This window comes from Ochotona princeps, chromosome 2 (assembly GCF_030435755.1).
Source record: "Ochotona princeps isolate mOchPri1 chromosome 2, mOchPri1.hap1, whole genome shotgun sequence".
NCBI lineage: Eukaryota > Metazoa > Chordata > Mammalia > Lagomorpha > Ochotonidae > Ochotona > Ochotona princeps.
The window spans coordinates 42,327,318-42,350,233 of NC_080833.1; the positions used below are offsets into that span (position 1 = coordinate 42,327,318).

A 22,916-nucleotide genomic window follows, 5' to 3' on the forward strand; every position below is an offset into this window, starting at 1 on the left:
CCTTGTTGCGTAACCACAGTTCAAGTTCAGTTGAGATTCCCCCATTGCAAGCATATACAAAAACATATATTTTAAAAATTTATTTGTTAGAGTTACAGAGCAGAAGAGGAAGAGAGAGAGAAAATCTTCCACCCCTTGGTTTTCAGCCACAATGCCAGGGCTGGGCCAGGCCAAAGCCAGGTTCCAGCAGCTGCTTTCGGTCTCCCATGCGTGTGCAGGGGCCCCAGCACTTGGGTCCTCTTCACTGCTTTCCTAGGTACGTTAGCTGGATGGGAAGAACAGCTGAGGTGTAAACTGGCACCTGTGCAGGATGCCAGCATTTCAGGTGGTGGCTTTACCTGCTGTGCCACAACATCAGAGCCTTTTCTTGTTTTTAATCAGCAGGCAGTAGTCCTGGATAGTAAAAAGATCTCTGCTGAATTCTTGCCATTTGCCATTTCTGTTTCAGCAATGTTCCCTGAATGTCTCCTGGAGGGTGGTTTGTACCAGCAGCAGCTGCTGTCCCAAGTGCTGTGTGGAAGTCTGGATTTCAGTTTTCTGTTTAAACATTCTGTGGGACCTGTGCTGTGGCACAGTAAGGACCTGAGCTGTAGCTTGCAACGTCAGCATCCTGTTCAAGTCCTGGCTGCTCCACAGCTGAGCCAACTCCTTGCTACTGTGCCTGGGAAACCGGCGGAAGATGACTCAAGTGCTGGGCCCCTGAAGCCACGTGAGACCCTGGCCCAACCCTGGCCATTACAGCCATTTGGGGAATGAACCATCTGATGGACAATCTGTGTGTGTGTGTCCCTTCTCTGTCACACTGCCTTTCAAATAAATATTTATACACACACACACACACACACACACACACACACACATATTCTAAGACAAATTAGCTTTGTTTCCATTTGAGCCCAGCTGGGATTTGAATGCAAATTCAAAGCTTGTACTTGACCTCATGCACTATGCATGAAGGAGTTAAAGCAGAGGCAGACCCAGGGAACCTGGGTTTCAACTCTATCTCCAGAGCCTTCATGAAAGAGAATTGGCTTCGGGGGCACAAGCCTCAGCTGTAGCTTGCTCCAGGGACACAAGTAGTATTAATTCCAGACAAATGATGACACTCATGGTCACAGCACCCAGCAGCCACAAGACACATGTCGGTCTGGCTTGGCCCTCTGTGGAATATACTATTTCTTGCTGGGTGTGCGGCATGCTAGGGGACTAGTCCCTGAAACCCTGTGGCCTGGGCACACGGGAGTAGACACTGGCCTACAAGACTGGGATGATCACAGTCTTTGAGGACACAGGATGGCACTTGGTGGGCTCTCTGCTGGTTCACATGGTCTTGCTGGGGGATGTTTGGTCCCTGGGTCTCCAAGCCGGCAGAGAGCCCTATTCTTTTGGCTCCACTTGAATCCAGACTCTAACTTCCGGAGAAGACACAAGAGGCATCTCTTGCATTGGCCCCCGTCCCATCCTGTGAATCATACCAACTCTCAGAGAAGTTAGAGAAGAGGGCTGGAATGTAGGCTAAAGAAGGCCAAGTATTTCCCATTTCCCTTCTGGCTAAGTGGTTGAAGTACTGGTATAATGGCAGCACACAGTCGTGGGTTCAAACACAGGATCTGCAAATGACAGCAAGGCCAAGAACCTGGGTCCTTAACTCTGCTGGCTAATGGTCACGGGGCTCCATCAGCCCCTTAGCCTTCTGAGGCCCCTGCAGGACTGTGACAACAAATTCATGGGATGGCAAAAGGTCTGAGCCATTCACTGCAGGGTTCCTCATCCCCACCCCGCAGGACAGGCAGAGCCAACTTGGGGCCCAAGTGTGATGTGTTTATACTCTCTAGCAGGACCGCTGCCAGGAGTGGCAGCTGTGGGCGCCCAGACCTGAGCAGTATGGAGAGACTGGTGACCCCGCCCAGGAACCGAATACCCCCTCCCAAGCCCAGCCCACTGCTTCTACCACGGAGCCCCTGGCGCCAACCCGTGTTGCTTCAGCTGCTAGTCGTTAGTGCTCCTCTCCTTGGCCGCGTTTCTAGCTCCTGGGAGCCACATGGCTCGAGAGGGCGCCTTGTCTGCCCGCCGCGAGACTGCCCGCCTCAGGGAGCCACACGCACCCACTCGGGGGCCCACTCTGTCACCCTTCAAGGTTCATCAAGCTGTGGGGCCAGGGCCAACGGCAGTGGAGGCGGTGGGTGGGCGGAGTGGTGGTGGTGGTGGTGGAAAGCCGGCAACTTTCCTGGAGGGGGCCCGGCTGGGTCTTGACTGGCAGCCGGCAGCCACGGCCGGGATCCCAGGGTGGGAAAGTGGACGGGAAAGGTCGTCTTGCCTAGTGGGGTTTGCACCCAGCTTCCCCACACACACACCCCGCTCGCCGCTCCGCGTCGCGAGGAAAAAGCAGTGCTCAGATGCGCGGGGGTGGTAGGACCCTGACTTCAGGTGCTGGGGCCCCGAGCGGGTCCAGTTCCCTGCTGAAAGCTGGGAACGGGGAGGCGCTGCGGCCGAGACACTCCGCCTCCCGGGCTCTGGGTGGGGGTGAGGGGCGCGGTGCGGCGGCCCCGCCGGGGCGGAGAAGGGTCCCGGGAAAGGAGGCGCGGCCAAGGCCGGCGCCGGGAGGGGGCAGGCCTGGGGGACCCTGTGTCCGGAGGAGGCCGGCGTCCAGCTGCCTCACGCCGGGGAGGGCGGGCAGGGGCGGGGAGCAGGAAACCCACAACAAAACTCGCGGCGCGGAGCGCGTGGCTCGACTCGAATGGAAGGAACCCGCGCCCTCCGCGCGCAGCCGAGACTCGGGCAAGCGAGCGGGGCCGGCGGGGCGCGGTCCGGCGCCGGGGCGCAGCAGGTACCGGGCGCGGGCCGTTGGGCGGGCAGGGGAGCCGGGGCGGCGCCGGAGCGGACTGCGCCCTCCCGGTTGTGTGCAGCCGTCTAGGGCGGAACCGCCGCTTCTTGCTCTTCTCCGGGGTTGCAAGCGGGGGTCTTTGCAGAGAGAGTGTGACCGGCGCCCCTCTCGGCCGTGCGGCCCCCTGGGGAAGGGCCTTTCCCGGTCGTGGATCGCAGGCTGGTCCCGGCCCCGGGCCCCTCCCGCTGCGCACATCTGGAAAGAATCTGAGGGAGGAGCGGGAGGAGTGGGAGCGCGCGGCGGGCGACCAGGAGTGTGGGGGCAGGTGGAAGCCGGGAGGGCACCGACGCCTGGCTTGGAGCCGGCCCCCAGAAGACCCCCTCGTCGCTCCACGTCATCTGCACAGGGAAGGAGCCCAGAGAGCCCACCGCCGACCTTTTTACAGACCGAGTAGCTGAGGCCCAGAAAAGGGCCGAGATCTGCCCCCAGGGCACGTGGACAGGTGAGGCGGACCCCGCGCGTCCGCCGCACGGACCCACTTGGGGCTCGGCTGCCTCTGACCAGGGTATCGGTCTGACTGATGGGACTGGGCGGAGTCGGGGGCCTGCCTACCAGCGAGCTCAGCGGAGGCTCCAAATTACAGGTTCTGGAGCCACCGGCCGACTTGGCAGGGGAGAGGCGGGTGCGCTCAAGCACCACGGGCGGCTGGCGAGCTGGGGACCAGTGGGGGCCGGGGCTAGGGCTGGGGCCGGTACTGGGACTGAGACTGGGGTTAGGGTTAGGACTGGCAGGCAAGGGCGGCTGAAATGGGCGGGGGCGGGAAGAGCGCCGTGCCGGATACTTGCGGCCACACTACCCGTGGCTTGGCAGGTGTGAGAGATGCGCGCCAGTGCTTCGGGGAGTCGCCAACCTGGAGCTCATCGTCTGCGCTTGAAGTTGGGACAGTTGGCACAGGTGAAACTGTGGTTTGCCCAGCTCCCGAAGGCACCGCTGGGAGGCTGTGCAGAAAAAAATCTCCCGTCCTGGGAAGGTCCCGGAAAGAGAGCGGGGCCCGCGGGTCATTACGAAGAGCCGGATGCTGCCCTAGGGAGTTCTGCTTCCTTATGTTCTGGGTTTCTGTCCAGGGTCCAGTCTCCTGTAGCCTAGAGGGCAAATCTGGAAGTGTCCCTTGTACTGAGATCTTGTGGCGGAGTGGGTAAGGCTGCTTCAGACCTATCCAGAAGAGCATTGACCAAAGCTGCTGGAAGCCCAGGACAGTTTCTTGCCACCAACGTCACTGGTCGGTGCTGATGCCCTGGGCAGCCTGGGCCCCCAGCCCTGGCTCCCCCTGTTCCCCCCTTCTGCCTCCGGGCTGCCTGCCTTTGCTTCTTCCTCTCCTCTGTCTCAGTGCTTTTCCTCTCGTTTGCCCGCTCGGCCTCCAAGACCAGCTCAAAGCTCTGGGCAGGAATCACCAACACAGACTTTTAGTCCTGGTCTTTCCCTTGGCATGAAAGCTGTAAATAGAGGGATTCCATCAACTCATATGGCAGAACCTCCTTACCTTGCCTTGCGGCAGTTCACTCATTCACTCAGTAGGTGTCTCCTTTTGCACTGTTATTTTTTAAAAGATTTATTTATTTGAAAGAGTTACAAAGAGGGAGAGATAGAGCTTCCATCTGCTGGTTTATTCCCTCAAAAGGCTGCAACATTTACATCCTGGGAGCCAGGAGCTTCTTCCAGGTCTCCCATGTGGGTGCAGGCACCCAAGGACTTGGACCATCTTCTGCTGCTTTCCCAGGCGCATCAGCAGGGAGCTGGATTGGAGGAGCAGCTGGGACTAGAACCAGCGCACAAATGGGATGCTGGTGCTGCAGTTGGTAGATTAACTTGCTGTGCCACAAATGCTAGCCCCAACTCAACAAATGTTTTCTGAGCTCCCATTCCATGCCTGGGGGATCAGGAAAGGTTCAACTGTGCCTTAAAGAATGTTGTGGACTGGGGGTGGGGGTGGGCTGCGGAAGCACAAAGGAGCACCCCAACACTGCCAGGGACCATAGTGAGATACCCCAGAGCAGGGGCATTTGAGACAATTTTCTGGGAGAGAGGCTAGCAATGGAAATTCCTTGGTGTTTGAGGTTCGAGTCTTCCAAATAGCCAAGTGAGCTTGCAGGCCTGGAATTTCTGTTAGCATTTGTGGGAGGCAGCTGCTTGGGTGCCAGCATTGAGCAGGTGATAGGTTTCTACTAAATTTGAGTGATGGAGGAAGGTGGTGCTGGATGCCATCAGGCCCCCTGCATTTGGGTCTCCCTTGTCTTTTCTTGTAGTGCTGCCTTAATCTCCCACTTTGGGCCTGGAGGTTTGGCTGGTTTTGGGTGGGGTTGGGGGAACAGCAGATCCCGTAGCTTCCTCAGGAGGAGTGGCATGGATGTGTTGCACCTGTCGGGTGCTGACCCTGGGCTGCGCTTATCACTTCATCTCATCCTTGTGAACAGCTCCCAGCTCTGCTTCCCAGACCACTACAGCAGCCAGGATTGGAGCCCAGGCCCTGCAGGCTCCAAAGCTGTCCCCCTGAGGTAGCAGAGGACACAGCCTAGGTTGGTGCTATTCCCAGGGGCTTGCGTGTTCCTCAGCAGATATACTCACTGTTCCTGCAGACTTGGGGTCTGCTCTCCCTTACTGCTTCTCCCACACTCACAGGGCTTGGGGACTCACCTTGCTTGGTCATTTTAGGAGAACATGCTGGATAAGTAGGTCAGTGGTGTGGCCAAGATCACACAACAAAGCAGATGGCAGGGTTGGAGCTGCTCAGGGTTGCACGATCTGCAGATGGCTGGGCAAGCTGGGGGCAGGATAGGGGTGCCACTGGGACTGGCACCATCAGAGGCCTGGGTGTTCTTCCTCACCTTCCTTGAACTCCAGCTGCTCCCATGGGTGCCTCCTCCCAGCCGCTCCCTCTCTGCCCTGGCTGGATGACTGGGCCCCGGCCCCTCACCTGTGCCTCGCTCAGTCTCACCATTCCCTGGGGAACCTGTTGTCTTGCCCTCTTGCTCAACAGCAGCTGCAGGTCTTCCAGAGGTATGGCTCATGCTCCTTCACCTGACCTTCCAGTCCCACCTCCCCAGCCTGGCCTTGTGGCCACTGTACCCATCTCATGTCAGACGGTCTGCAGAGAGCCTGGTAGCCATCACGACACGGACTCTTCTGCTCCCAGGCTTTGGCATATGCTCGCCCCCTTGCTGGTTCTGCTCTTTTTATTTTGTCTGACACTCATCGTTCACGGGGGCTACGTCAGGCAACGTGGGTCAGAGGAAGCCTTCCCCGGCCCCATGAGCAGCTGGGCCTCCTGTGGGCCCTTCTGGACCCTGAGTTCCACCCATCAGGCTTCCGATGACCCTGCGACTAGAATACTCAGTTTATACTGAATGCTGTAGACCAGTATTGTCCAGTGGAAACACAGAGAAAAGCAGAGATGCAAGCCACATACACATTGTAAAACCTCCTAGAATGCACTTTGTAGAAAGTCAAAAGGAACAGATAAAATTTATTTTATTTAAGCAAGTATGTTGGTAAAAAGTATGTAATCAATATGAGACTAAATGAGATTATAGGGGCTATCATTGATAGTAGATAGCCTACATCATTAAAAAAAAAAAAAGATTTATTTCCTTTTAATTGAAAGGCAGAATTTTACAGAGAGCTCCAGATGGCTGCAATGAACAAAACAGAGCCAATCAGAAGCCAGGAACTTCTTCCAGGTCTCCCAAGTGAATGCAGGGGCCCAAAACCTTGGGTCAGCTTCTGCTGCTTTCCCAGATTGTAAGCAGGGCACTAGATCAGAAATGGAGCAGCTGGGAGTCAAACTGGTACCTATATGGGATTCTGATGCTGCAGGTGGAAGGTTAGCTTGCCATTCCACCCTGCTGGTCCCTGTTTTACATTCTTTTTTTTTTTTTTAAGATTTATTTATTTTTATTACAAAGCCAGATATACAGAGAGGAGAGACAGAGAGGAAGATCTTCTGTCCGATGATTCACTCCGCAAGTGAGCGCAACGGCTGGTGCTGAGCCGATCCAAAGCCGGGAACCTGGAACCTCTTCCAGGTCTCCCACGCGAGTGCAGGGTCCCAAGGCTTTGGGCCGTCCTTGACTGCTTTCCCAGGCCACAAGCAGGGAGCTGGATGGGAAGCAGGGTTGCTGGGATTAGAACCGGTGACCATATGGGATGCCGGTGTGTGTTCAAGGCGAGGACTTTAGCCACTAAGCCACGCCGCCGGGCCCTTGCATCCTTTTTTTAAATGCTGTATCTGTGGAATCTGTGGCCACTGTGTTTTACACTCATGATGTGTCTTCATTTGGACCAGCCATGTTCCAAGTGCTCAGTAGCCACATACAGCAGGTGGCTGCTGGAGTAGACAGTGCCTTGAGAGTCCCTGGAGGATAGCAGCCATGCCCACATCTCCTGGCTGGGTCCCCAGCACCCAGCTTGTCCAGGAGAGAGAGGGTCAGTGTTGGGGTGGACCCTGGGCAGGGAGTCCAGTTGGAGCCTTCAGCCAGTGCGCCCTATGGCTCTCAGCCCCCTGACCTGCAATGTAGTGGTGATAATGTTTTCAAACTGGCCTGGAATAAATGAAATGGTATTACAGTTTCCAGCTTTTTACAGATATAAAACTGAAGGAAAAGGAGGAAGAAGAGCCTGTGTGCAGGCTGGCTGGAGAGGAAGCTCCCCGCCCTGGCCCCTACCTACTCCCTGGCCTTCCATCCTGCTTGCGTTCAGAACCTCTGCTCACATTCTCTTCCCCACCCCACCTCCCCAAAGCCCCAGACTGCGGTGGGCGTCAGACAGGCTCACTTCTGTCTGGTGCTGGCTGCTCTGGGGGCTGAGGGTGCTTGAGCTGGCAACAGTGTGGACGATCTGCAGTCAGGCATTTGGTCAGGGCATGGGGATGGCAGGGATACAAGAAGGCATGCATACAGCTTGTTGGCCTCCTGCCGGGCCAGCAACTGGAGCCAGGGGCTACTCAGCTTGTGTGGGCCTTTTAGGTAAAACAAGCCTGGCTCTGCCTCGCCCCCACTCTCTGCTCACACCCTCCCCTCCAGGGCTTCACACACCCTTTTCCACTGTGACCCCAACCTGGGTGGGCTGTGGGTATCAGCCCTGGAACTTGCTGCCCCCTCCAGGCAGAAGACAGGAACTTTGCCCATCCTGCCTAGGTCCCTAATGTCCAACACAAGGCTGGACCCAGCGGGAGCCTCACCTTGGAGAGGGAGGCAGAGCTGTAGCTGCAGTACTCCGGCAGGGTTCTCCATAACCAGTATGTGGCCTTGGGTCTGAGCCAGAAGGCCGAGTGGAGTCTAGATGGCGAAGGGGGAGTAGCAGGGAACTGTGGAGTGGGTATTGGGGTGGTCAGAGCAGATGAGGGGCAGGAAGAACACATACTTCTTGGGTTCTTACTGTATACAGCACATGTCTCCCACTGAGTCCTCACAGTCTCTCCATGGGGATATTTCCATCAGCCCTAAGGATGTAGAGAAGCTAAGATTGTAAAGCCACCCAGCTGGCTAGGGCCAGAACCAAGATGGCAGCCCTGGCCCTCTGGTTGCAGAATATGGCTTCTTCCCCAGATGTGCAGGTCACTGCCAAGTTCCCAGTTACCCATCTAGGTCCAGCATCTTATCAGATCCTCCTTCCTGCTCTATGGACTGTGACTTGGCTGGAGCACCTGCTCACAGCCGATTGCTTCAAGTGGGGGTGGATGCCAGAGGAAGCCTGCACACCCCTTATCCTGGCCCCTGCTCCTTGGGTGTGGCTGCCACAGCAGGGATTGTGGGGCCTCGCCACTTAGCACGTGCAGTGCTCAGCATTCCTTCCGTTACTCAGACAGGTGATCTACACTATGCATGTGAGGGAAGCAAGAGTCAGTGAGCTCAGTGCCTCTGAGCTGCTGTCTGTTATAATTCATCACATGATGCTGCCTGAGTCCCCGAAAAGAATCTAAGGGCCCAGCCCTGAGCCAAAATCCCAGGCCCATGGGACTGCTGGGACAGTAGCTCTCCAGCATCTGCGTTCACAGGGGCCCCAGACCAGCTCATGTACCCCTCCCTGATGCACGGGGTGAGGAGGGAGCATGCTGGGGAGTGTGGCTATGCAGGGGGCAGCAGTTGGGCGATCATCTTGAGCCTGCTGAGGGCAGCTGAGCATGTTGGCAGCCAGATTAGGCCCAGGGAGGTGCCTGACTCAGCCTCTGAGCCAGACTTGGGGCTTGGCCTGCACTTGGGCCAGAGCTGCTCCCAGCCCAGCATGAGAGACGCTTGGGAGCATCTGTCATGCAGCCCAGCTACTGCTCGGCCCTGGGTGGTGAGGGGGAGACACAGTAAGGGAGCCCCCAGGGGCACCCCAGTGACCACTGCTCTCCCCAGTCGTTCTGCTGGAGTGGGTTCTGGGCATAGCAGTCACTGGTGGCAGAAAGGTTGATCCATGTGAAAGTAGCCACACATGCACAGTTCTGCAGTGAGGAATTGGCAGAGGCTCTGGAATCACTGGCCCGGGAGGCCTTGCAGGCAGAGGCAGGGACTGTCCCTAGGTCTGAGAATGGCAAGACAGGGAATGCACCCTGCGGGTCTCTGGTTGCTGGAGGTGGGACAGATTCTCCCACCGCTGCCTGTGCCACCAGGGCCCTGGCCATGTGTCCCTGACCCTGATGGCCAATCTGGAGCGTCCTAGTGGATCTGACTCGATCCCCTCCTGCAGGCATCATGGCACAGAGCAGGGTGCTATTGCTCCTGCTGCTGTTGCCACCGCAGCTGCACCTGGGACCCGTGCTTGCTGTGAGGGCCCCAGGGTTCGGCCACAGTGGCACCCACAGCTCAGGCCCTGAAGAGAATGAATTCGTGGAGGAGGAGCCGGTGCTGGTCCTGAGCCCCGACGAGCCAGGACCTGGCTCCGCTGGAGCTGACTGCCCACGGGAATGTGCCTGCTCCCAGGAGGGCGTGGTAGACTGCGGGGGCATCGACCTGCGGGAGTTCCCAGGAGACCTGCCGGAGCACACCAGCCACCTGTCACTGCAGGTGAGGCCGTGGCTGCATAAACGGTCGTGGTGGCGGGGAGGGAGTGACAGACCTGGAACCTCCAAAACCTGGGGCTCCCTGTCTCCCGATACGGGGTGCTGGGTCTCATGGGACTTCTGGGAGACTCCCACATGGTGCTGGTCTAGAGCACTGAGTTGTGTTTACTTAGTGCTGGCGGAGCTGTCTGTGGATGGCTTGTACATGCCTGGACCAGCCAGACCACTGGAGATATCACTTCAGGGCCAGGCAGGGCAGAGCAGAGCAGCCCATGCAAAAGCGCTTGAGGGGAGGGGAGGGGTCAGAGATCTGGGGCAAGACCACAGTTGGGAACCCCAGGAAGTAGACAGCCTTTCTGCCCGGGACATCTGGGAGTGCTAATGCAACCAAGATGGCCCCATTTCCATAGCCCAGGCTCTGTGCTAGGAGCAATCGCTGCCCCCCACTGCCATAGTCTCACAGCACTGGAGGGGGCCTGGAGGGTGGGGAGGGGGGCTGGGCTGGCAGCCTTGGGTGCTCAAGGCTAAGACAGCCAGTGACAGGAAGGGATCCTGGGTTGCTCAAGGTTTGTTGGCTGATCCTTTTGTAGCTGCTCTGTGCCTCTGACCCTGGGTGGGATGCTAGGCAGCTGGGGAGGACTTACACATGCCCTTGCCCTTCAAGGTGCTCACAGACTGGCAAGGCCTAAATGGAGACCTTAAATAGAGACAGAAGGGGGATGGACTAGTGGCTAGGAGGGCTTTTGGAGGAGATGGCAATGGATGAAGCTTTTTAATGGGTTTAAGGAGAATGGGGCCAGGAGAGCAGAGTGGTTTGTGGCTGGGGTAGCAGCTGCAGACACCATGCAGGGCCCACACAGAAGCACATTCATCTGGAGGGGAGCCAGTGCACCAGGTGGAGCTGCCCAGTCCATACCAGAGAGGCCCACGTCTGGGCTACTCGAAAGCCAGAGCCCTGAAGCCATGCCTTAGTACCCATGTCCAAGGCTGGCCCCAGGGTCTATGTGCATGGGGGGCAGTGGTCCCCAACAGAGAGGCTGACTCAGAGGACTGGGCTAAGGGTCAGATGCCCCGGCCTGTGCTGATACCACCTTCGCCCTCTGGCCCCATCAGAACAACCAGCTGGAGAAGATCTTCCCACAGGAGCTGTCTCGGCTACACCGACTGGAGACGCTGAACCTCCAAAACAACCGCCTGACATCCCGAGGTGAGGGCATCCCTGGAGCCATAGGGACAGCAGTCAGGGAGCTAGAGCCCGGGTGCTGCCAGGAGACCCTGGCCCAGGCTGGCAGCAGGGCTGCAGGAGGGCCTGTGAGCTCCTGAGACCTGGCAGAGGGCCAGGGACTTAAGGTCCCAAGATCTGGTCATGAACTCTTTATATTTTAAGATTCATTTTATTTATTTAAAAGATAGACTTAGAGAAGACAGGACAGAGAGAGAGAAAGAGAGCACGCGCTTCTATCCACTGGTTCATTTTCCAAACAGCCACAACAGCGGGGACTGGGCCAGGTCAGAGCCAAGAGCCAGGAGCTTCATCGGGGTCTCCTATTATGTGCATGCAGGGGCCCGTGTATCTTCTGCTGCTGTTCCAGGTGCATTTTTAGAGAGCTGGATCAAAAGTGGAGTGGCCAGGACTTGAACCAGCACCCATATGAGAGGCCAGCATCGTAGACAGTGGCTTAACGTGGCTCCACTGCAGCACTAACTCCAGTCATGTGGGCTTTGGATCACAGAGGACCCTTAGAATCTCAGAGTTGCAGAGTTTCTTTATTTTCTCATGATGAAAACAATATATAATTAGAATAGAAGCTTTGAAAAATGGGGGAAGAAACACCATAATTTTATCAACTGGGAGTAAATAACCACAACTATCATTTTTGGGGTATGAGCACCTGGCCAACCTCAACTATCTGTACCGTTAGGAGTGCCCATGTCAAGCATGATCAGCTGAGCGGGGTCCAGGCAGAGGTTTTACAGCCATCACCACAGTCCAGGGCAGTCTTGTCTGTTTATAGAACTGGTTAGAACCTGCTCCATTCCCTTAGCAACCTGCTCAGCGCCATTTGTCATGCTGCTAGAAACTCTCCCCACTGTCTCAGGCAGGGGCAGGGAACCCTGCCTGCGGTTTATGTAACTATTCCCCTCACTAGCTACTTGGACCAGTTGCAGCATCTGAGAGTGCCGAAGCCCGGAACTCAGGGTCATAGGCCAGCCCCAGCTGGAGAAGGACCGCCCTCCCAGGCTCCTAGCCATGTCACATCTGTTAGATGGGGTCAGGGCAGTCAGGTGCTGGGGAGGCCCCCTAGGGCTGTTGTCCTGTGCTGCACCCAGCCACTCCCAGCTCGGCCTCCTGGGGCTGGGGCTGGGTGTGAAGGGCAGCTCTGACCCTCTGACTAGTCTGCAAGGGCAGAGCTCTGGGTCAGGCACATCCTCCATCCATCTGGCCTCCCAGATTGCTCAGCCACGCCTCTGCCTAGTCCTCTGGTCCTCTGAACTTGGTCCCTATGGACAAGAAGGAAGAAAGTGGGCCTGGGCCAGCAGGCCCCTTGGTCTGGCTGGGGAGAGACACGGGGATGGGCCCAGACAGAGTGAGCTGGAGTGGTGGGCTCTCGTGCTCCCCTGTAGCATCTCCCCCATCCAGGGCTCTGACCGATGCCTGTCCTTTGAAGGGCTCCCCGAGGAGGCGTTCGAGCACCTGGCCAACCTCAACTATCTGTACCTGGCTAATAACAAGGTGAGGGCCGCCGCAGGTGGCTTTGTGCACTTCCTCCTTGAGGGAGGGGCTCTTTGGGGCTGGTGGTGCAGAAGTACACACAAGCCTGCCCTTGGGGCCCAGGACATGGAGGAGTGGGAGGCATCAGGAATGAAGCCAGAGACCAAGGCCTCAGGGGTGGAGGAGAGTGGAGAGGGGAAGAGTAGGGCCATGACAAGAGGGTCCCTGGGGACAGTAGGGGCCCTGGGAGTGGGGAGAGGGCACCTTGCGGGCAAAGGGGCAACATGCAGGAGAGCACAAAGACACCCAGCTTCTAAGAGTTGGTGGGCCTGCCCCTGCCCCTTCTGTCTCTGAACTCTCGTGGTGACCGCTCATCTCTCAGGTTTTGACTGTCCACCTGCTCCATGGCCATGGCCACTGGCGCTCTCCAGGCCTTCCTGCTCTCTGAGCTGAACACTCAGAGGTTGGCCTGCCCCCTAGGCCCCTCCTCTAGGGTCACAGCCTCAGACCTGACTCCCCCACCCTGCTGGTTCTGTGCGTAGTGCAACTCCTACTCCGGGCTGCATGCGTCCCCAGTGCCCCTTGTTCCTGCCCGCAAGGGGCACAGGACCTCAGCCCTCAGGTGCAGGCTCACACACTCATCTGACACTCCTGTGTCTCTCTCTGCTTGGCCCTTCTCTGAGCAGCCATGCCTCTACCCCCTCCACCCCAGGATGAGCCCCGAAGGGCTGGCTGGGCTAGAGTAGGTCCTGAAGGCTTTGAATGCTGAGCTAAGAGCTGGTGGGAAGCAAAGAGTTCTGCTTCTGCTTCATCAGGGGCCGTGGCATTAGGAAGGTTCTGGGTGGTTCTGCATTAGGAAAGTGGCCTGGGTGGCAGGAAGTGGCACAGCTGGGCACCAGATACTGAGGCGCAGAGCTGGCCATAGTCTTCCTACCCTGGCTCTTCCCTTTCCAGCTGACCTTGGCACCCCGATTCCTGCCAAACGCCCTGATCAGCGTGGACTTTGCTGCCAACTATCTCACCAAGATCTATGGGCTCACCTTTGGGCAGAAGCCAAACTTGAGGTCAGAGGTCAGAGGGCTGCCCTGGGCTTAGGCTGGAGGGAGGGGAGCCACCGGAGGGCTTGCCATGTGGTGGCTGTGGGGAGGGACCCTGAGGAGCTGCAGGAACCTGAGATCCAGACGTCTGGGGCCAGAGGACAAGGAGAACTTGGCCCAGGTGACCAGGCCAGGGATTGTGGTCTGTGGGCCCTGGGGACACTAGCAAGGGTGGCCCCGTTGTTCAGTCTCTGGAAGTGTGGTGGAGGCAGTGGGCACCCCAGCTGGTGGGCCAGAGCTGTGTGCTCTGGGAGGGAGGGGGGCAGGCACTGCGCAGAGCCCACAGCTTCCCTGTCCTTGAGTTGTGACTCACGTGGCTATCTCCAATCCTGCTGGAGGACCTGGCAGGGGTGGTGGGGGAGGAGTGTCGCAATGCACAGTCCCATTGTACAGATAGGAAGACTGAGGCACAAGCGAGGCAAGACTGAGCAATCACAGAGTATTTTGTGGCAGTAAAAGATAAACTTAGTTTGGTAGAAAATTCATGGAAGTGCATGCAGAGTATCTTCACAATATGAATTTCTGCAGGCTTTGTGAAGCATCCTCATACACCCCCTGCTGCTGGTCTTCCTTCCTCCCAGCAGTTGCTTCATGAGGCAGATGTGTCTTCCAAGTGTGGCACACATGACCTCTGTTTATATGTTTCTATGCATATGCACTGTTCTATATTTGCACATGTGTACACACATGTGACATGCAATGGCACATTCACCATGTTTGCTAAATGCATGAGGCTCCCCTCTGAGCCAAGGCCTCTGCTGGGTGCTGGGACAAAGGGGCAGGCAGGATGGGTCCTGTCTGCAGGCAAAGTACTACAGAACTCTGCCTGGCTGCCTGGGGCTGCTGGGGCCTGAGACAGACAAGGGCTCGAGGGCTACCAGGGCAGAGTCCCCTGAGAGCCAGGAGTGGCACCTTCCCTGCTGGCTGTGGTTCTCTGTGGTTGTGTGGATGGGGTCTGAATGATTTTAACTGCGTGGAGGAAGAGCATGCCAGACCCCTCCTGATTTGCCTGAACAAGGGTTTGGAGACTGTCCAGGTGGGGGCTGGCTCAAGGGTGGGGGTGAGCCCAGGTGAGGTGAGGGCCTGTGCTTGACCCCCCAGGTCTGTGTACCTGCACAACAACAAGCTGGCCGACGCCGGGCTGCCTGACAACATGTTCAACGGCTCCAGCAACGTGGAGATCCTCATCCTGTCCAGCAACTTCCTGCGCCACGTGCCCAAGCACCTGCCGCCTGCCCTGTACAAGCTGCACCTCAAGGTCAGGGGGTGGGGGAGAGGAGAAGGGAAGGGCAGGTTCTGGACTGAGGCTTGAGAACAGTGACGTGCAAGAGGGTGAAGGGTCCAGGCCACAGGGGCACAGAGGCCCTCACCCTTCACCTTCCCCTCCTGCTCTGCTGCTTTGCCCTCCCGCCTGCAGAACAACAAACTGGAGAAGATCCCGCCAGGCGCCTTCAGCGAGCTGAGCAACTTGCGTGAGCTATACCTGCAGAACAACTACCTGACGGACGAGGGCCTGGACAACGAGACCTTCTGGTGAGTGGGCGTCTCAGCCACCCTCAGTGTGGCTGCAGAGCCAGGAAGCCCCTCCAGGGGACCGCCCCCAGCCATGCCCTCTCGGTCATACTTCCCTTGCCCATGTGGCCCATGTGGCCCATGTGGAGGGCTCTGTCCCCAAGAAAAGTGACCACATGTCTGGCATGCAGGATGAATCAAGAAATTACCTACGAAATGCAGGCTCAGCATTCTCTTGGAAGGCAAATACACTTTTAAAAAGTTTATTTATTTGAAAGCCAGAGGGGCAGGGAGGGAGAGACAGAAAGAGATCTTACATCTGCTGGTTCAGTCCCTGGATGCCTAAACAGTGTGGCTGCATCAGGTTGAATTCAGAAGCCTAGGGCTCCGTGGAGATATCCCACGTGGGTGGCAGGGGTCCAAGCACTTGGACCATCTTCTGCTGCTTTGCCAGATGCATTAGCAGAATCAGAAACTGAACATCCAGGACTCTGTCAGCCCAATGGACTGCCGACGTCACGAGCAGTGGCGCAGCCTACTGTGCCACAACCCCAGCCCTGCATTTTCATTTTTAAAAAACAGATTCTATTTTCACTTTGTATTTACAAGGCAGAGAAACAGAAAAAGAGATCTTCCATCCTCTGATGCACTCCCCCAAATTCCTGCCACAGCACGGGCCAGGTCAATATGAAGCCAGAAGCCTGGGACACTCCTGGGGCTGCCTGCATGGGTGTCAGGGACCAAACACTGAGCTGCTGCCTCTCATAGTGGATGCACATTAGCAGGAAGCCGGCTGGGAAGCCCAGGAGCTGGCACCAGCACCAGGCACTCCCACATGGGATATATGTATCCTCAGTGCCTCTTAACTGCCATGCCACATGCCTACCCTGCATTTTCATTATTTAGGGCCCAGGGTAATCACAGAAGGTAAACTAAAGACAGGACAGTGTTCTCCAAATCAGAAACTGCTAGATCCCTCCTCCACTCATGTTCTTGGAAGAGAAGTTTAGAGGACTGAGAAACCCCAGCCACCGGAGCCAGGGCTGGAGGCGATTAGAGAGGCCTCTCCCTGCTGTTTCCTTGCAATAAGGCCAGTGGGAACAAGCTGATGACGTGGACGCAGGCCAGCTCTTCTCACCGCCTCCCTCCTTCGCTCCTTAGGAAGCTGTCTAGCCTGGAGTACTTGGACCTGTCCAGCAACAACCTGACGCGGGTCCCAGCCGGGCTGCCCCGCAGCCTGGTGCTGCTGCACCTGGAAAAGAACGTCATCCGCAGTGTGGACGCCGACGTGCTGACGCCCATCCGCAGCCTTGAGTACCTGCTGCTACACAGCAACCAGCTGCGGGCACAGGGCATCCACCCGCTAGCCTTCCAGGGCCTCAAGCGGCTACACACGGTGCACCTATACAACAATGCGCTGGAGCGGGTGCCCAGCGGCCTTCCCCGTCGCGTGCGCACCCTCATGATCCTGCACAATCAGATCACGGGCATCGGCCGTGACGACTTCGCCACCACCTACTTCCTGGAGGAGCTCAACCTCAGCTACAACCGCATCACCAGCCCGCAGGTGCACCGTGACGCCTTCCGCAAGTTGCGCCTGCTGCGCTCCCTGGACCTGTCTGGTAACCGCCTGCAAACGCTGCCGGCCGGGCTGCCCCGCAACGTGCACGTGCTGAAGGTCAAGCGCAATGAGCTAGCCGCCCTGGCCCGCGGGGCATTATCAGGCATGGCACAGCTGCGCGAACTCTACCTCACCGGCAACCGGCTGCGCAGCCGGGCCCTGGGGCCTCGCGCCTGGGCTGACCTCGCCCATCTGCAGGTAAGGGGATGGGGAGGGGCTGGGTCGTGCCTAGGGACGTCTAAGGGGGTCTTCTGAAGGGTTGGGATGGGATGAGCATGTAGCCCGTGGGTAAGGCACCAGTCCTGGACCAGTAGCATTTCTGAGTCCCACTCACTAGGCCAGCTTCTTGCTAATGCAGACCCTGGCAGGCAACATGATGGCTCAAGTGACCAAATTCCTGCCACTCTCCTGTAAGTGGCCGACTAAGGTCTTGTCCGCTGCCCCCTCCTGCAGTGGCAGCCCAAGGAGGAGGGGCGGACACCCACCCTTCCTCTCTCTGTCGGTCCATCTCTGTGTGTCGCTGCCTTTTAAATAATTAAGTAAATCCACAAGTTCATATAAAGATGTGTATTTTAAAGACCATGCACAGATTTAAAAGTGTTTGTGTGTTGAGGGAGGGACACAAATAAACTTAGATTTTAATCGCATTTGCCCATGACCATTTTGCCAGTGCCTTCTTGCTTCCAGTGTGCTGCCCAGAGCCCATGCCTGGTAGGGGCTAGCAAGAAGTCTGGGTTTTAGGGAGCAGTTCATCTGACAGGAATGAGCTCATGCATCTTCAGGTATTCCCTGAGGAGTTTGGACCTTAGGAAGTGAGCTCAGTGGGAGGGAGTAGTGGCTCTCGTGCTGGGTCAGCCCAGGTCCAGGAGAGGAGAAGGGCAGAATGTCCCTTAAGGCTGAGTTACACACCTGAGAAACTCTGGGAAGGTGTGGGCAGCTGAGGGCTGCAGAGAGGGGGTGACTGGTTCAAAGAAACTTGCAGGCACTTGGGGTGGCAATGGAGTCAGGTTCCCTTGTCTGCAGGTACTGGAGGACATGGAGAAGACCAGGCCTTGAGAGGGGTGGGCTGACCTCGCCAGCCTGTGAAGGGCTGGAGAAGGGGATGGTCACTGTGTGTGGTTGGTATGGCCAGAGTTGGGCAAGGATGTCTGGATGCAGGAGTGGCACCTCTTGTGGCAATAAGCAGTGAGTCTGAGTGAGAAGGGACAGTCAACAGAGAGCCCGGGACAGAGGGCTGAGGCCACCCAGACAGACAGACCTAACCTGTCCCAGCTCTCTAGCTCTCTGGGAGGCCTGGCCTCAGTCCCGAGTCTGTCTTCCTCCCGTTGGTCACTTGCTGCCCATGGAGCTGACAGTTTAGGCTACAACCTGCTCCTCCTGCTGCGTTCCTTATGTTGTGTAAGGGCCAGGCTGATATCCACCCAGGTGCCCACAGGGAACCCAGTAGCTGCCTTAGACATAGCCCAGCAACCCCTCATCACCCACCCTGCCAGTGTTGCCACCTGCCTCCTAGCCCAGTGCCCGTATCCATCCCTGCTGTTCACATCCCAGGCTTGGGAGCTTTCTCCTCTCGTCCTCCCCACGCATTCAAAGGTAACTTGGACACAACCTGCCCATGCCACGCTCCTGTCCATGCCACACTCCTGCCCACACATTGTCCCTTCGAGCCCCAGCTGGCTCCCTGCATGTCCTTTGAGGTCTGCTCTGTCCTTGCTCCCAGCTCATACCTGTCAGGTGCTGGGACCACCTTTCTTGCCTGTTTACAGGGATTCATTCATTCATTCTTAAACCTGCACTGTACCCACTACGTGTGTGACAGACAGTTTTAGAATTGATCTACCTGTTGCCTGTTCCTAATCCCTTACCTGGAGTCCATGGAGCCCATGGCAGAGCAGCCTCGCTGGGTGCCTCCCCCAATTCCATCCAGGGTCAGGGACCCTGCCTTCTGCCTTTTAGAGGTCATGAGTTGCATGGAAGTGACAGGTGTGTGGAGAAGGAGGGACTGTGACTGCCAACTGTCTTGGTTCTGAGTTGGAGCAGAGGGATCTGGTTGGGACATGCATCCATGAGAACAAGAGTTTGGAGTTAGGTATACCAGGAGTCCACCTCTTAGCCCCTCGGTAGCCTCACGCAGGTGACATAAGCCCCTGAGCCTGTTTTCCCATCTGGGAAATAAGCCTGGTTATGGGCCCAGCCTCTCCACAGGGCCGTTGTGGGATTCAGATGGGCCATTCAGGGCTTCGTGCACGTGGGAGCCCTTGACTTTCTCGTCACCCTGGCAGCTGCTGGACATCGCTGGGAATCAGCTCACAGAGATCCCGGAGGGCCTCCCGGAGTCACTCGAGTACCTGTACCTGCAGAACAACAAGATCAGCTCTGTGCCTGCCCATGCCTTCGACTCCACACCCAACCTCAAGGGCATCTTTCTCAGGTAGGAGAGCCCCTTGAGGGGCCTGCCCAGCTCCAGTGGGACAGTCAAGGCAGAGGTCGGGCATGGGTGACCTGCCCCCTTCCCACTCCCCATTTCTCATCCTTGACTGGCTGGAGGACCTTGGGTCTGTCACATAAACTCCTGTTTCCTCTGCTCCCAAGAGTGGAGCAGGCCTGGCTAGGCCTGAAGTGGCTCATAGGTTTGTCAAAGTGCCACATGTCCCTGTGCAGAAGGGACTCCAGGAGCATCCTTCCAGCATAGCCCAGAGAGCACAGGGTGCAGAAGGGAGACCCAGAATGGAGATATTTGGTGCTGTCTGGGTGCTGGGGACCAGGATGGAGGTTTGCAGCGATGCCAGGGTCCAGTGCCCAGTCATGGGCACTTTCACTCAAAGGAGCTGGAATGGTTTTTCCAACCCTCCCATAGCAGATGGAAGGAGGGCAGCATGTGTGTTTACAGGGGGTGTGTGACCATGAGGTCCCAGACCGCTGCAGGTGCTCAGTACATCCATGATCCTCTCAGTTCAGGCATCAGGGTCAGTGCCAGAGTGGGCCAAGAGGCAGCTTTCCTGCGTCTGCCACTCCCAGATGGTTGTGAGCGCATACACTCCTAGGACTGGATCACCCTGACAATCTGGGCTCTGTGCTCCTCAGCGTCCCCTAGCTGGCCTGCACCACAGCCTTTAGGGGAGGGTTCAATGCCTGCTCTTGTACCTGGAGGGGTGCGGGCTCCTGGCATTGACCCCTGGTATGGATGACTCACACAGGTTTAACAAGCTGGCCGTGGGCTCTGTGGTGGAAAGCGCCTTCCGGAGGCTGACACAGCTGCAGGTCTTGGACATTGAAGGCAACTTTGAGGTTGGTGATGTTTCTAAGGACCGTGGCCACTTGGAAGAGGAGGAAGAGGAAGAGGAGGAGGAGGAAGAAGAAGAGGAGGAAGAACCAAGATAGTGACAAGGTGACAGAGATCTGACCTAGGTAGGTGGGGGTAGAGTGGTAGGGGTGACATTTGTCTCTTTCCTGTCCCTGAGCCCACTCCAGAGTTTTTCTATTCATTCTCTGTCCAGCTTGTCCTAGTGATGGGAGCTGACCAGGTCTAGGGCTTAGGAGCCAGGTCTGGGCTGGAGACGGGGCTCCAGACATCTCCAACCTAGAGCTACATGGGACTGAGGGTGCTTGTACAGTGCAGGTGAATGGATGGTGCAGGTGTAACAGGCCAGGAGCCTGTTGAGTTGGAGCAATTAAGGAAGGAGCTGGGAAAACCACAGGCAAGGCGGACTTGCACATTCCTGGAGCATAACACCCATGTACATGCACTTGTACACATATGCACACCCAGGTGCCAGCACCCTGACTCCCATGGCACAAGCATGTGATATGCACATGAGCACACATTCAGAAAGCACATGCAGAATGTCAGACACATGCATGAGCACTGACCGGGTGCATACATGTGCACACCCAGACATGCCCCTTTCATGAGCATGTGTGAGGACACACAGGCACATGCAGAAGTGGGGAGCCGGCCATGCTAAAGAGGCAAGAGAGCTGGGCACTCAGAATTCATTGGGAACTCTGTGGGCAGCAACTGCAGAGGCAGACATGGGTGGAGAGTGGCTGGAGAGCAAGTGGATCCAGGGGTCTGGCTGGGAGGAACTGGGAGAGAGCAGAGGTGGGACGGGGGGAAGTTCTGGAAGGGCTCAGTTCAGCTGATGGCTCTACTCAGGGACAGCATGGATGCTGATGGGGTGAGTTGCAGTGGAGCACTGTGAGCAGCCACGTTGGCCATGGGTGTCCTATGGGAGCCCAGGAAGGTCAGTACCTCTCCCACCTGCAGCCACGGGCAGATTAGTGGTCTGGTGGCTGGATGTGAAGCCACATCAGCCCAATGGTTTTAGCCTCTTGCTTTCGCCACGTGCTTAGCAGAACAGAGAAGGTGGACAACTGGGTTTGTTCATAACTGGGCTTTTGGCCAGGGCTGGGGAAATAGGAGGGACAGGAAATCAAGAGAATGCTGAAGCTGTGGATCCATGGGCCAGGCTGGGCCATGCTGGGAAGGATAGAAGGAGGCGGCCTGGGTGGGCAGGGGTGCTGTAAAGGGGTGTTGAAGTGTGGGCGCGGAGGAGACCAATAGCCAGGAACAGAGGTGAGAGATAATAGAAGTGAGTGAAACCTTCAGAGGGAGCCAGGGAGTAGGTGTCCTGGGGCCAGGGAATGCCTGTGGTGCAGGAGGGGGCAGTTCATGGTACTTGAAATGGAATCTTGGGCACGGAGGAGCTGGAGGGGCTGCTGATGGGTGACAGAGGAGATGGGTAAGGGGTCCACACTGAGAACAGAGAGGAGAGAGGGGCCAGGCTTGGGATCCCTTTGCTGTATTCCTGGATCCCCTCTCTGTGGACGCAGGGCCAGGGCTTAGCCTCGGGGACACTGTCCATTTACTGAGGATGCTGGTCTCATGAGTGACCTGCAGCAGCCTGCAGAGAGACAGCATCTGGCTGCCACTGGAGGCCATGGGCCACAGTCCAATCAACCCAGGGAGGCCTCAGGGAGTGGCCATGGTCTCCAAAGATTCTGGTCGGTTCATGCTGGCACAGGCAGCTCCTGCTGGCTTCCTGGGGGGGTGGGGGTGGGGGCGGCCTGCTTCTCCTCTCACAGTAGCAGGGCCCCCCTGCCTGCCTGCCATCTGCCCTATGTACTGAGTATGGCTGGCAGGCCTGCCTTGGTTGGCCCCTGACCTGCCCACATATTCCACAGGATGCCAGACTCCTTCCTGCCGCCCCATACACCTGTGCTCAGCCGGCAAGCCCTCATCTGCCAAGCTCCCATGAACACACCCAGCACCACGCCCTGGGATGAGCTGCACAATCCAGACCGAACCTGGTACCACTCCTTCCTACAGCGTGTCCCTCAGGCAGACATGTGCACACAGCAAGCTATACTCCTAAACGCATGCACTCAGAGCTGCTGGTTGCCCTCCAATCTGTCACACCCCCCTGCTATCACCACGCCCTCCGAGGCACACAGACTGGGAAGGGTGTCGTCTGTCCTGGCACACGTGTGGCCTGCTCCAGTTCCCAGTCTATATCTCTGTCATACACACACACACACACACACACACACACACACACACACACAGTCAAGTGTCAGCAACCCTCCGCAGCTATTGCCACTCTCAGCTTTCACCTGTAGCCAGAACAGCTCGCCGGGTGCCCCGTCCATCTGTCTGTCTATCCGTCCCTGGAGAAGCTGTAAGGTTCTCTCCAAGCTCTCTCTGGCCAGGTGCCTGCTGCCCATGGAAACTCACAAAAGCTGGCTTTTGTTCCTTTCCCTCCCCTTTGGGACTGTTGCCCTGGTGCCATGCCCCCCCCACTCCACTGAGAGCCCTTGCCGGCCACAGGCATTTTTCCCAAGAGCAAACATCCTCCCTCCCCACCCCAGGCTGACAGGAGCACTGTCTGGGTGCCTTGGGGATGGGGTCTTGGGGCAGCAAAAGGCAGAAGTCGAGCCTGGCAGAGAGACCCAGCTACACCTGTGGACCTGCAGAAAGTTCTGGGTGATTTTGATTTTTTTTTTTAAGAAAAAAAAAAAGATACAAATCTATGCTGATTTTTCTTGTTACAGAAAACTAATATAAAGGCATTATCCCAGCTCTTGCAGCCATGGCCTTGTGTGTGTGTGTG

The 22,916-nt window shown here is 57.2% G+C and overlaps 1 protein-coding gene across 1 annotated transcript; it reads left to right on the forward strand.

Moving 5' to 3' along the window:
- Positions 1 to 2,669: 2,669 nt before the first annotated feature.
- On the forward strand, positions 2,670 to 22,375 carry PODN (podocan). Its single transcript, XM_058655316.1, has 11 exons — positions 2,670 to 2,827; positions 9,551 to 9,867; positions 10,977 to 11,070; positions 12,533 to 12,597; positions 13,531 to 13,640; positions 14,775 to 14,931; positions 15,091 to 15,206; positions 16,347 to 17,004; positions 19,089 to 19,237; positions 20,004 to 20,214; positions 21,991 to 22,375. Exons 2-10 carry the CDS (start codon positions 9,556 to 9,558, stop codon positions 20,185 to 20,187), a joined length of 1,845 nt encoding a protein of 614 aa, XP_058511299.1. The 5' UTR covers positions 2,670 to 2,827; positions 9,551 to 9,555; the 3' UTR covers positions 20,188 to 20,214; positions 21,991 to 22,375.
- The last annotated feature ends 541 nt before the right edge of the window (positions 22,376 to 22,916 follow it).

Bases quoted from the DNA above. Each gene is read 5' to 3' on its own strand.
- PODN (XM_058655316.1), top strand. From the start codon at position 9,556: ATGGCACAGAGCAGGGTGCTATTGCTCCTGCTGCTGTTGCCACCGCAG. The intron at 9,868-10,976 runs GTGAGGCCGTGG...TGGCCCCATCAG, and splicing joins CCAGCCACCTGTCACTGCAG to AACAACCAGCTGGAGAAGAT. The intron at 12,598-13,530 runs GTGAGGGCCGCC...TTCCCTTTCCAG, and splicing joins TGTACCTGGCTAATAACAAG to CTGACCTTGGCACCCCGATT.